The sequence below is a fragment of the Silene latifolia genome, unplaced genomic scaffold, assembly GCF_048544455.1.
Source record: "Silene latifolia isolate original U9 population unplaced genomic scaffold, ASM4854445v1 scaffold_134, whole genome shotgun sequence".
Lineage (NCBI taxonomy): Eukaryota > Viridiplantae > Streptophyta > Magnoliopsida > Caryophyllales > Caryophyllaceae > Silene > Silene latifolia.
In genome coordinates this window covers 525,890-538,943 of record NW_027413133.1, presented here as the reverse complement: position 1 = coordinate 538,943, position 13,054 = coordinate 525,890, and the positions used below count along the sequence as shown (strand labels likewise).

Below are 13,054 nucleotides of genomic sequence, written 5' to 3'. Positions count from 1 at the left end.
TATCATTTGTATGTTACTAAAGTTTGTATTTCCTCTAGTGTTCTGCCTTTCGTCTCTGGCACAAGTTTTGCTACGAATAGCAGAGAGATAACATTCACACCGGTGAACACCAGAAATGTGCCTATCAAAATAGAACAAGCCCAAGAATTAGCCGTTTGAAATGACTCTAGAACTAATATTACCAGATTTGTAGCAAAAAAGTATTCAGAAGAGTATAAATCTGATAAACGGAACACTCAAATATTTTAGGAGATACAAAATACTTACCATACGAGCTCCATACCATCATGAAGTTAAACGCGTAAGAGACGATCCATGAACTGGTAAAACTGACAACCGTTGCTAAACTTCCAGCTGCACCCTTGATATTTATAGGGAATATCTGAAATATTGCACAATACTCTTCACTTTAATTAAGTTGAGATAAAAGTTAGACGAGGAGTGTTTCATTGGTGTTACGGTGTTAGTGAATATGTGCGTTACTAACCTCTGACATTATAACAAATGGTACCCCTCCCATTCCTACTGGATATGTTGCGGCAAACAGCTGATGAGGTTGAATCATTGAGAAACATGATCATGACCATATCAAACAAATGCATAAGAATTGTTCAAAATAACATGTTGAGTGTTAAAATATGAGCGGATTTAATTCCCATGGTAATTGATGAAAAAGGTAGATGAATTATATGAACGAGTAATGTCACAAATGTTGGAAATGGCTATTTTAGTGAAGCAGCCGCATAGGGGTAGAAATGAAGGGTCTCGTACCAAAATTCCAAAGAGAGCCAAATATGGACTAAAATCCGTCATCAAATCATGTTCCTGCTCAAAAGGCATTGCAATTTTAGGATTGAAGATTTGATAGAATAGCCAACACTGAGATTTGTACAAGATTAACAACATAATACCTTCAACAAGAAGGATAGCGCCAATGACAGGGTTCCCGTGCCCATCCCTGCTGCTGAAAACTATAGAACCACTCAAATGATCAACTTGTAATTTTTGTCATCCACATTTAAGCTTTATATGAGAAATTTATATGAATCGCTAAACACACCAGTAAAAGTGGCCGTCTTCCAAACTTATCCATCAAAAATACACCAAGAACAGTGGGAGGAAGCTGCAAAAATTCACACATAAAATTGGTTTTAACATAAACAAGAGTTTCAGAAATCACGGTTTTGTTTTGTTTAGGCATGTTACCTGGATAAGACCCATAGCACTACTTCCTATAGTTCCTGAAAATCCTGCAAAAGACCAGAAATAGTCTTCTTAACTCCAACAACAACAACACATAACCCAGGTGCTTCAAGAGCTCTCACGTATGCTAAGTTAAGGAGGAAGTAAGATAACATTAAGCCTTATCCCGGTGTCAACAACTCAAAGACACTGTTTTCGATTACCACTTGACCAGTAATGAAAATAGGTGGAGAATATGATGGTGCCTCATGCCCTCTCATAAAATCGAAGTGCAGCCAATTTAGGGAGTCGTTTTTTCGGTTTTCTTTTACATTATAACCCAAAACCAATGTATGTTTTTTTCCCTCCCAATTCAAATATCTTGTACTCACCGGCTGAATCAAAGATTGCAGTTGCGTAGAATAAAATGCCAAATGTCCCACCAAATCCTGCCAGTGCCATCAGTCCAAGGCAAACCTACATGAATATCCACTCATAAATACCGGATTCATGGGCAGTTAAGGGTGATATACACAAATATCGATCATTCGATCTACTTAGGTAGTTGGGGCTTACAATGAGTGCATAAGCATATTTCTTTTGGAACACATTGGAGAACTTATGTTTCACATTATTTCCAATAGCTTCTGTGTTAGCCTGTGAGACAAACAAATTTCAACTTCTTATATTTTTGCTATCACGCATAATTTGGTTTGGACTTAAGAAGAAATGAACCGGACTTATCCAACTTTAACGACTAAGTCTGCGGCTCTGAGCTTTACTCTAATCTTTGATTTCCAAGATTACGAAGGAAAAAGGTTGATTCCACATAAAAATTGTAAGAAGTTTTGACGAATTTTAGGTATAAAGAGAAAAGTATAAAGAATATGACTTGAGTCTCAAAATTAATGTTATTTTGCTGATATTCAGACTCACATTGAATTTATAAGAGAGAAACTTAGTCTTACTTTTATTGCAGCGGCTTCTTCAGATATATCAGTGTTCGTGCCCCTAAGACGTTGCAAAGCTGCTTCGTAATCCAAACTGCAGCTGCTCTTAACCTGCAAAAGACAGTTTTCATAAAATCAAAAATCATTTACATTTTCTGTTCATATTCCCTAGTTATTCTCAGCTAGAACCCTACCGGCAATTCAAGGGAATGCTGCTTCCTTATCAGCCATCTAGGTGACTCCGGGATGAAATATATACCCACGAGTTGTATGAGGCATGGAAGAGTACCTGAAAAATGATTTTCATACCAAAACTATATTAGTAAATTAGACAGTAAACGAGCTTCTTACTGTATATGAGATTCAAGCAAGACAATTTCTTTTACTTTACCTATTAGAGCTAAGATCTGCCAGCTAGTAATAATGCCGGACATGAAAACTACTGCTATTCCACTACATAACATTACCTGAAAATTACTGATGTTAACTTTGACAGTAACTTAAAGCAAACTTTAACAGTTCTTTACTGAAAGTAACTACAAGGATCTCTTGGGTCATCTGCTATGAACCTAGAATGTTTACCTGATGTAGAAGCACCGATCCTCCTCTAAGGTCCTTGGGAGTTATTTCTGCTATGTATACAGGGACCTGTTTCGGGATAATTACTTTGTATTTACATTGCTAGTGAACATTAACTGAGAGAGTATAGGAATTTATTTAAACAATTACCGCGTATACTGTGATCCCGTTTGCAAAACCAAGAGCAAGTCTTCCGAAATCAAGGGACCAAGAACCCTTTTATTGAAACAGGCATATAATGGCGAATTGTGATTAATTACAGGAAAATCGAACAATTTCACAACTCAAATTATGGAATTTGACAACAACCCTCTGAATAAAAAAAAACGATAAAAACCTGTGAACATGCTATAGTGAGCCATCCAATGAGGAAGAGATAGCTTGACAACCCCATGGTCTGCATCAAAAGCAGCCACATATGTTTCAAGTTTCAACTAAATCTTCAAGAGACGGTCTCATATTAATATAATGTAAGACCAGCCCATTTATCGAAATAATAATTAAAACTAGTAAGGAGTAACTAACCCACAACAATACTGGCTAATCTCATGGTAATAATCTTATAATTAGACCGTTTCATATGAGAATTTGTGCATTTAATAAAAACTCGCGTTGTTTTTTCACCTTTTTAAGAGTAAAATGGAAGTAATAAGATTTACAGCACGACGACCAATGCAATCTGTTATTTTCCCACAAACTAGTGCACCTAAGAGTCCTCCAACAGTCAACAATGATCCAAACAAGGAAAACTGCAGCAAGTAAAATCATGATGAATATCGTTTGCATAATTCTTTAAGATGATGTCACACAGTAAAAAAAAGTAGAATAATCAACAACTAATGATGAAGAGAAGACATAGGCAACCAACTGACCTCTGCTGTTGAAAGTCGTAAATCCGTGATTAATGAAGACTGAACAGGCGTGGAATAACCCATCTACAGCAGTCGAACATCAATTAGTTTCGTGAAAGAAGAATCATTTTGATACGGTCTGATATATTAATATAGAACATATGGAGTATAAATCATTAGTGTTTGAAGAAGCAAAATTCATGAATTTCCTGATAAAAAGACGAAACTTACAGCACATCCCCCAGCAAATGAACCTAGAACAGCAGTAAAGATACTGAATATGAGAACAAATGTTACATGCCCCTTTTCGTCGCTCATGTCTCCATTACTATCATCTAACAATTTCTCCTTCTCTTCTCCCATTTTACAATACTTTTATTCTTTTAAAAGCTAGGTAATGAATGAATGAGTAATCTCAAATTTACAGTCACCCCACTATTTTAGCTCTAGAACTTCAATACGACGTTCTTATCTCTTGATAATGCAGACACAGAACATAGAATTTATGATCAGGAAAACCATTAGCAAGGTGGATCCTATTTTAGTATCAAGATTGATCATATTTCATTTTTATTTTTTTAAATTTAAATGGGAGTGAAAATCCTTGATTTCTAGCTGATATCTAAGATTCAAACCCAAAAATAATACTAACACCATTAATGGTTTGTGCCATTCCTTTCCAGGATATTTGCATGATACTCAAGTTCACATTTTGAGATCTCGTAGGTTGGATAACTCAAAACCGAAAAGACCGTAACTTAGAGGTTAAGATGAAGATACTGTGAAGAATGCAGATTCGAATTCAATCTAGATTGTACGGGCCTTTATCTCCCGTTAATCTGTTATTTTGACTACCACATTTATCTTGAACTACCCTTTATTCATTCGACTACCACATTTACAATTGTATCATCTTTGTGATGAATCGTATTTTAGATACTTTAAGATTTGTTTTTAGCATCAGCATTATCTATAAGACTGGGTTGTTTAGTAGAATGTATTGTATATTCATTGTATGAAGGAAGGTACATATATATATATATAGATAGATTACAATAGAGAGCAACTAGAGTATTTGACCTAATTACAAAGATATAAAAGATATATAAACTTCCTATTTTTACAATATATACTCAATCATTTTCCCTTGATTATAGGGGAGGATTGATATGATGAGTGGTGATTGGCTTGACCGGTGATCTTTGCCTTATTAGAATCAATATGGTTAATACGCCCTCTCAAGATGGACGTCTTAGGAAGAAGGCCAATCTTGCTTCGTAGTTCTTGGAAGTAACTTTTGGATAGAGGCTTCGTGAGAGCATCGGCTAGCCGGTCTTTGCTTGCAACGTGTTGGATGCGGATGTTGTCGAGCTGAATGTGTTCTCGAACAAAGTTGAAAGAGATGGCCATGTGTTTCATACGTGAGTGGAAGACAGGGTTTTTTGCATAAAGTGTGGCTGATATATTGTCACAAAAGATAGTTGGTGATGTGGTGACGGTAATATGAAGTTCGACCAGTATATTTCGAAGCCATAGCAGTTCGGTTGTGACTGTTGCTACGGAACGAAATTCCGTTTCGGTGGTGGATAAGGCAACGCCTTTTTGCTTTTTGGAGGACCAGGAAATTGGGTTTCGTCCAAGATAAACAATGTAACCGGAGGTTGATAGGGGGTTGTCTTTATCTCCGCCATGATCAGCATCGCAGAAGGCATGAAGACAAAGCTGGGTGGAGCGATAGAGTTGAATGCCAAGAGTGATGGTTCCTTGGAGATAGCGAAGAAGTCGTTTAAGTGCTGTCCAATGGGTTAGAGTGGAATGATGAAGAAATTATGCAAGACGATTGACAGTAAAGGCAATGTCAGGCCTGATTAAAGAAAGATATTATAAATTTCCAATTATTGCACGATAGTTGGATTGGTCGTGTATGGGCTTGTGATCCTCACGGACCAGCCGAGTATCTGCTGCCATTGGTGTGACATTTGGTCTTGCTTCTAACATTTTGTATTTGTCAAGGATATCTGTAATATATTTAGATTGGTTTAAATGTAGTCCAAGTGAATTTGGAGTGACTTCGATTCCAAGAAAATAAGAGAGATGGGTCTTTTAGCGAAAAGCGATTTGATAATTGAGCAATGAAGTTTTGCAATTGTTGAGGGTGTGGTCCAGTGATGATAATATCGTCAACATAAACGAGCATATATATGCATGTGGTTGTGGTATGTAAAGTAAATAAAGATGAGTTGGAGATGGATTGTTTGAAACCATAGTTGAGAAGATAGGTTTTTAATTCAGTGTAACAAGCGCGTGGAGCTTGTTTTAAACCGTATATTGCTTTGTTTAGCTTACAAACGTAATCAGGTTTCGTTTGATCAACAAAGCCAGGAAGTTGGGTCATAAAGACATTGTCGGTTAAATTACCTTGTAGAAAAGCGTTATTTACATCCAATTGCCATAGAGACCACGGCTTGGTGACAGCTACAGCTAATATTAAATGGACCGTTGTTTGTTTTACAACGGGACTGAATGTTTCATTGTAGTCAATTCCGGGTCTTTGACGGAACCCTTTTGCAACTAGGCGTGTCTTGTGTTGTTTAAGAGTGCCATCAGGGTTGTATTTGTTCCGAAAAACCAACTTGCATCCTATAACATTCTGGGATGAAGAGCGCGGAACTAGTGACCAGGTTTTGTTCCGTTCGAGGGCTTGGAAGTCATCCTGCATAGCATGACGCCATTGAGGAGGAATAAGTGCTAGCTTAACGGTGTTGGGAAGGTGATCATTAGTTGGCGGTACATGAGCGAGATTGTTGGCATAACGAGAGTTGGGTTTTCGAATGTTGTTATCTAGTCTGGTAGTAACGGTTTTAGCAGGTGGTGGTAAATTGGATGTGGTGCGATTTGGACACGGAGGAGGAGGGGTTTCAGTTGGTGCGGCGGAAGAAGGGGGTTGGTCAGAAGGTGCATTAGGGGAAGAGGATGGCGGGTCAGAAGGTTGAGTGTTGGTGGTAGTGGAGTCGAGAACGAGAGGTGAAGTGGATGCAGTCGTGGAGGATGGTTGAGTGGAGGTAGAAGAACGCCTGGAGTAGACACTAGTGACGGGTTTGGAATGGCGAGTAGTGGACGGGGTGGCTACGGGAGATGGCGAGGAAGTGTCTGGGTGAGGGAGAATGGGTATATGGAGGGAGCACCAATCATCAGAATGAGTGTGAGACGTAGGGTGCAAGGTTGATTTTCGAAACGGGTATTCGTCTTCAATAAATTTTACGTGTCGAGATGTATAAATTTTATGAGTTTTGGGGTCGAGGCAGTGGTAAGAACTTTGAGTATTGGAATAACAAACGAAAATACATGCAATAGATCGATCTTCTAATTTGTGCTTTATATATGGTCTTAGTCACGGATAACAGAGACACCCGAAATTGTGAAGTTTGGTATAATCGGGTTGAGTTTTATGTAGCTTGGAGTATGGTGAGTCACCATTTAAGGTTTTGGTAGGGAGTCGGTTTATTAGATAGGTTGTTGTACTAAGGGCGAATGGCCAATAAGAGGTTAGAAGGCCGGCGTGACTTAGTAAAGCAAGACCGGTTTCTACAATATGACGATGTCTTCGTTCGGCGTATCCATTGTGCTCCGGCGTGTGTGGTGGGTTAGTAAAGTTTGATATCCTGTTAGTAAGTAGGGATTGATTTAATTTAACGTATTCTCCACCATTATCGGAGAAAAAATGGCGGATTGGTTTTTGAAAATAATTTTCGACTAAGGCTTTGAATTGGGTGAATATTTGAGTGGTCTCGGATTTGCGTTTTAGCGGATATAACCAAACCTATTTGCTAAAATGGTCGACAAATATTACATAATATTTGTAGTTGTCTCGAGATAGAATTGGGCTAGTCCATAGGTCCGAAAATAGGTCTAATGGTGTGTTCGACTGTAATGTTGAAACAGAGAAAGGGAGCTTTTTGCTCTTGGAAATACAACAAGCATGACATTGTTCAAAGTCCTTAATTGGTGATGATAAATTTTTATTGATAAGTTTGAGTACATCATACGACGGATGCCCTAACTTATGATGCCATGAGATCGGCGTGGTTCATTTTTCTTTGACATCGACGAGAGTGACATGTTTCGGAGGACATCATTCATATATCCCCTGGTTTGCTCGGCCCTGGAGAAGGATGTTCCCCGTTCGAATTTCCTTTACCAAAAACGAATCATGTGAGAATAATACATAGGCATTATTATCGCGGCATAGTTTCAAAATTGAGATAATATTGCGAGAAATTTTGGGAACATGAAGAACATTGTTAAATTTAAGATTATGTAATGTAAAGGAACCTGTATTGGCGATGGGGAGAGTGGAGCCGTCACCGATAATCAAGTCGTTGAAGCCGTCATAAGGAGAGTGAAATGCCAAGGTGTCCAAGTCGTGAGTCAGGTGATGCGATGCTCCAATGTCGAGAAAAAAATTTGGGTTTGGCTGGGGGTTGCCATAGTTGGCGAGATGGGCTTGTAGTTGGCCATGGTGTTGACGATAGGTTGGTTCAGGAAAGACAATAGTCGTAAAAAGTTTCCGGAATAGAGGACAGTTGGCAATGACATGACCCGTTTCAAGACACCATTGGCATCTGCCCTTAAAGGGTCGAGGGGCAGTAGTATTGGTGGAGTTGGTTTGGTGAGAGGGTTGCGAGTAAGTGGGGTTGGGGGTTTGGCGTGAATGGCCACGGTTGTGGTATTGGTTTTGGCGGTAGGCCGGGTTGGCTGATGGAGCGAAGTGGTTGGTGGTGGGTTCATGCTTCATGAGAAGCTCATATTGTAATAATTTCTCATGAAGTGCCTCGAATGTGATAGGTGTATCTCGAGCCCTAACGGTGGTGATGACAGGTTTGTAGGACTCATAGTCGAGTCCTTTCAAAACCTGGGCTATGGTATCCTCGGGGTCGAGAATTTTGCCCATAAGGGCTAGTTGGTCGACACAAATTTTTAGGGAATTCATGTAATCGGAGACGGTTTGATCCGTTGTTTTCACAATGGAATCGAATCTTTATTTAAGTTGCGTGATATGTGCTCTCGATGGGTTGGCGTAAGTGTGGGCAAAAAGATCCCATGCCTCTTTTGCGGTTTTGGCCCTAACAATTAGTGGTTGTAGGGCGGAGGTGAGGGTACCCATAAGGGCATCGAGAATCAATCCGTCTTGCTTGAGCCAAATCAAGTAAGCCGGGTTTGGTTGTTCTATTTTGTCATCCGTAGTGATGGTTTGTGGTGGTGGGGACTCGGTTCCATTAACGAAACCGAGTAGACTAAAGCCGAACAGAATGTTCGTCAATTGAAAACGCCAAGCAGTGTAGTTTAGCGGATTCAATTTGACACAATGATTTAGGTTTAGTGATGTCAGTGGTTTGGAGGTCTCATGAGGGTTTGGGACCACGGTGTCATTGGTGTTAGGCGACATGGTGATGGTGGGAAGAGAAAGAGTGTGGCGTTTGAAGGTGGTGCGCCTGGGTCGAAGGGAATTGGCGGATTGATGGAGGCCTTTTGATACCATATAAGACTAGGTTGTTTAGTAGAATGTATTGTATATTCATTTTATGAAGGAAGGTACATATATATAGATTATAATAGAGAGCCGCTAGAGTATTTGACCTAATTACAAATATATGAAAGATATAAACTTCCTATTTTTACAATATATACTCAATCATTTTCCCTTGATTATAGGGGAGGATTGATATGATGAGAGGTGATTGGCTTGACTGGTGATCTTTGTCTTATTAGAATCAATATGGTTAATATTATCTTTGCATTGCAGTAAGCATTCGGGCGATTCAGCTAAAAAGATTGCTCAGATAATAATCACATCCAGGATAGATAATAGGTGTTAAATTAGAGAATTAATGGAATGGGTTCTTAAAACTTAAATTCCAGAAAATCAATAAAACTAGTTGAATGTTATAGGAATTGTAGCAAAAAAAAAAAATATATATATATATATATTCAAACAAACATCTTATTATGTCACTGAGAGCATATGTAACTTCAGCATCAAATGTTAGTCACCTAAAAACCCAATACATTTTTACCTCTCTACATATAAGTATTGCATTAAAGTCAGTGTGATTATCTAACATTGAGAGTTTGTCGATTTCTCACATTAGTTAGTGTTAAAATAATGAGACTTTTCTAGATTTATTTAGATTCATGCATTTAGTTAATATCAAGATGATTCATGCAATCTAGATCATTCATGTACAATGTATGCATGTACTATGAATCTAGATGATTCATAGCATACATTCTAGAATATGAAAAGTATCCTAGAATGTGAAGGGTACGTATCACCTATAAATATCATGTAATCCAAGGCATTGTATAAAAAAAAAATCAAATCAATTGTATCATCAATCAATATCAATCAAACTAAAACATTTTAATCACAAAGTATTTCCTTCTATCAAACATATTTCTCTCCACTTTCTCACATAAACTATCCCAAATCCCATTATTTGGCATCAGAGACATTAAGGATCTTAAAGAGCCTCTTGAAGTATGGCTTCAAGTTCAAGTATTTCTCTCCCTGCAATCCCAAACTTTGCAGGAGAAAGTTACGATTATTGGAGTGTCAAAATGAAACTATTTTAAAGTCTTGTGATTTATGGGAAATTGTGGAAAAGGGTTTTGAAGCAAGAGTAGAAGGAAGTGAATATTCCGCTGCACAACTACAACAACTAAAAACTGATGAAATGAAAGATGCGAGGCACTTTCATATATCCATAGTGGTGTTTCGGACAACATAACACCAAAAATTATCCGGGCATCATCAACAAAAGAAACCTGGAACACTCTTTTGGAGGAATTTCATGGGTTAGAGGAAGTAAGGATTGTAAGACTCAATAAACTAAGAAGAGATTATGCAAATATAAAGATGAGAGACGACGAAAACATTAAAGAATATTCGTCAAGATTCATGGAACTTGTAAATCAGATGCAAATTTATGGAGAAAGTACTAGCGATGACACAATCGTTCCAAAGGTGCTAGTAACTCTCAATAGTAAGTTCAATACTATTGCCTCTATGATTGAAGAATTTAAAGATCTGAGTACACTCGGCACTACCGAGTTGTTTGGTTCACTGTTGGCACACGAGAAAAAATTCATCAAAAGCGATAAAAGGCCAACTGAAGGTGTTTTCCAAAATAAGCAAAAATTAAAGTTACCTTATCTAAAAGAAGGTAATGGTAAACATCTGGAGGGTAACAATAGTTCATCCACACCTGGAATATTTCCTCCATGTGGAACTTACGACAAAAACAATCATTCGGAGCAAAATTGTTGGTTTAAGGGGAAATCCAAACTAAATCCAAACTACAATGTAGATTTTGCAAGAAGTTTGGCCATTTTGTGAAAATTTGTAAAATTAAAGCCAAACAAAACTCACAAGATTAGTCCACCTACCAAGCAATTGAGGATCATCTATTTCAAGTTTGTCAAAGTGAAAACTCTGGCAACAAACAAAAATGGCTTATCGATAGTGGTTGTACAAGCCATATGACTCATGATAAGAAGATTTTCACTCAACTTGATACTTCAAACAAGTCTCATGTTCGTGTGGGAAATGGAGCCATCTTAGAGACACAAGGAAAGGGAACCATTGTTGTCCAAACTAAGAAAGGTACTAAATTTATCAATGACGTTCTCTTAGTATCCGATCTTAGTGAAAACCTGTTGAGTATACCTCAAATGATGCTCCATGGCTATTCTGTAATCTTAAAAGATGAACATTGCATCATCTATGATCCACAAAACAGGGAAATTGCTAAAATCAAATTGCAAAACAAGGCATTTTCTCTATTTTGGGATACATCTTTGGAGCAGGCTAAAAAAGTTCAAAGTGATGAAACATGGCTTTGGCACAAGAGATATGGGCACTTCAACATTGGTGCGCTTAATTTCTTATACCACAAGAACATGGTGCGTGATATTCTCTCTTTGCCTCATATCAAAAATCTGTGTGATGCATGTCAACTTGGTAAGTGTTTTGGTAATTTTCTACCGAATTAGGTTAAGCGAGGTCAATGCGGTCTTACTCATTGTATGTTGAGTGAATATTTATGTTAATGCTATGTAAAGGAATTAAGTACGTAAATAAAAGGTTGACACGTGATATTTGGTGATGCGGAAAATCCAATGTGGGAAACGACCGCGGGAAGGGACGGTACCCTTCCAAGGATTGCACTAGCTGTTAATATGAGGACGAGTACAATGGAGATGGATTATAAACCTAGCTAGCATAATGAGTTTCGTATGTATGAGAGATCTTCTCCTGCTCTAAAACCCTTCTTCTCCCTGCTGCTCTTTTGCTGGAGTCCGCCATTCTCACCACCGTTCTCCACCAGGTACTTCTTTCTTGCAATCTTTCTTTGATCCTCTTCTTATTTCGTTTCCTTGACCATGGGCAAAGCTCGTCACACCGCTTTGACTTCCGCTCCGGCTGATCAAGTCCCGATCCTACCTTTCCTTCCCGTAATCTTTTTGTCCATCCCCACGACTGTAACTCCTCTCTTACCACCGCCGACATTCCTTTGATTAAGGAACTGCTTGGTCTCGGCGACGGGGTTGATATTTCTATCCCTAAGCCGGGCCAAAAGGCGGATGCCGTCCGTCCAGGATGGGTCTGCTTTTATCTCTATCCATTTAGATACTGTCTTCGCTTCCCCTTTCCCAAACTTATGCAAAACTTTCTTCGGACCAATAACTTTGCCATGGCACAAATCTCTGCCAACATTTGGAGGGTACTCCTCTACTCCCTGTCTGCTAGCCAAAATACCAGCAGCTCCATCTCCCTGGGTGAGCTGCCCACATGTACGAGATCCGGTCTCTGGGAAGAGGCCAATTTGTTTTTCGGGGTTCCGGTGAGACCCTTTTCAAGCACGTGTCGAAATCCAGGGATGAGTAGTGATTTGAGGACTTCTTCTATGTGAGGAAGGCCTCCATTCAGCCGCATGCTGACTATATCTTTGAATACTGGGTTATAACTTCGAGTAAGTAGCTCTCCTGGCGCCTGATTTGCTTCTCCAATGCTTACTGGCTTACTTTTTGTTTTTGTGCAGGCCCCTGCCACCTGACCCGTCTAGGTGACCCGACGTTTACCCGCAACAAACTGTTTTGCATCCCCCAGTCCAAGATAAAGTTCCCCGATCTGCTTTCTGGCTTCTCACCTGTCTCCTCTTCCAACCCGCCGCAATCAGCCCACATCATGTCTTTTGGTATGTTATCTTGCTCCGTCATCCTGGCTATCGGATTGCCAGATATCTTGCTATTTACCTGATATTTCCGACATCCGAGGCCTGGTTACTTACAGGCTCAAACTTTGATCCTCTGGAGGCTATCTTTCAGAGTGCTAAAAGAAAGAGGGCTGCTGCGAGCCCTGATGTAACTTCTGCCTCCAAGAGGAGTGCCCCTGCTGCTACATTTCAGTCTCCTCCTACCCATTCTAGCACC

The 13,054-nt window shown here is 39.1% G+C and overlaps 1 protein-coding gene across 2 annotated transcripts; it reads right to left on the bottom strand.

Annotated features, from left to right (window-relative positions):
- Positions 1–2: 2 nt before the first annotated feature.
- Positions 3–4,535, bottom strand: LOC141637693 (sugar transporter ERD6-like 5). 2 transcript variants are annotated; one of them, XM_074447145.1, is made up of 18 exons: positions 3,794–4,535; positions 3,584–3,646; positions 3,371–3,460; positions 3,049–3,108; positions 2,862–2,927; positions 2,715–2,780; positions 2,524–2,599; positions 2,327–2,421; positions 2,151–2,243; positions 1,759–1,839; positions 1,575–1,659; positions 1,207–1,250; positions 1,061–1,123; positions 912–971; positions 772–825; positions 488–547; positions 268–382; positions 3–121 (listed from the first exon to the last, which is right to left on the bottom strand). In XM_074447145.1, exons 1-18 carry the CDS (start codon positions 3,923–3,925, stop codon positions 3–5), a joined length of 1,422 nt encoding a protein of 473 aa, XP_074303246.1. In that variant the 5' UTR covers positions 3,926–4,535. The 2 variants fall into 2 exon arrangements, with proteins under 2 accessions (XP_074303246.1, XP_074303247.1); XM_074447146.1 differs by having other exon boundaries at positions 3,336–3,460; positions 3,794–3,875.
- Between the last annotated feature and the right edge of the window lie 8,519 nt (positions 4,536–13,054).

Excerpts from the sequence above, each read along its gene's own strand:
- LOC141637693 (XM_074447145.1), bottom strand. The coding sequence starts at position 3,925 with ATGGGAGAAGAGAAGGAGAAATTGTTAGATGATAGTAATGGAGACATG. Across the intron at positions 2,244-2,326 it reads AGCATTCCCTTGAATTGCCG|GTTAAGAGCAGCTGCAGTTT; the intron begins GTAGGGTTCTAG and ends TGTCTTTTGCAG. Across the intron at positions 826-911 it reads CGCTATCCTTCTTGTTGAAG|GAACATGATTTGATGACGGA; the intron begins GTATTATGTTGT and ends CCTTTTGAGCAG.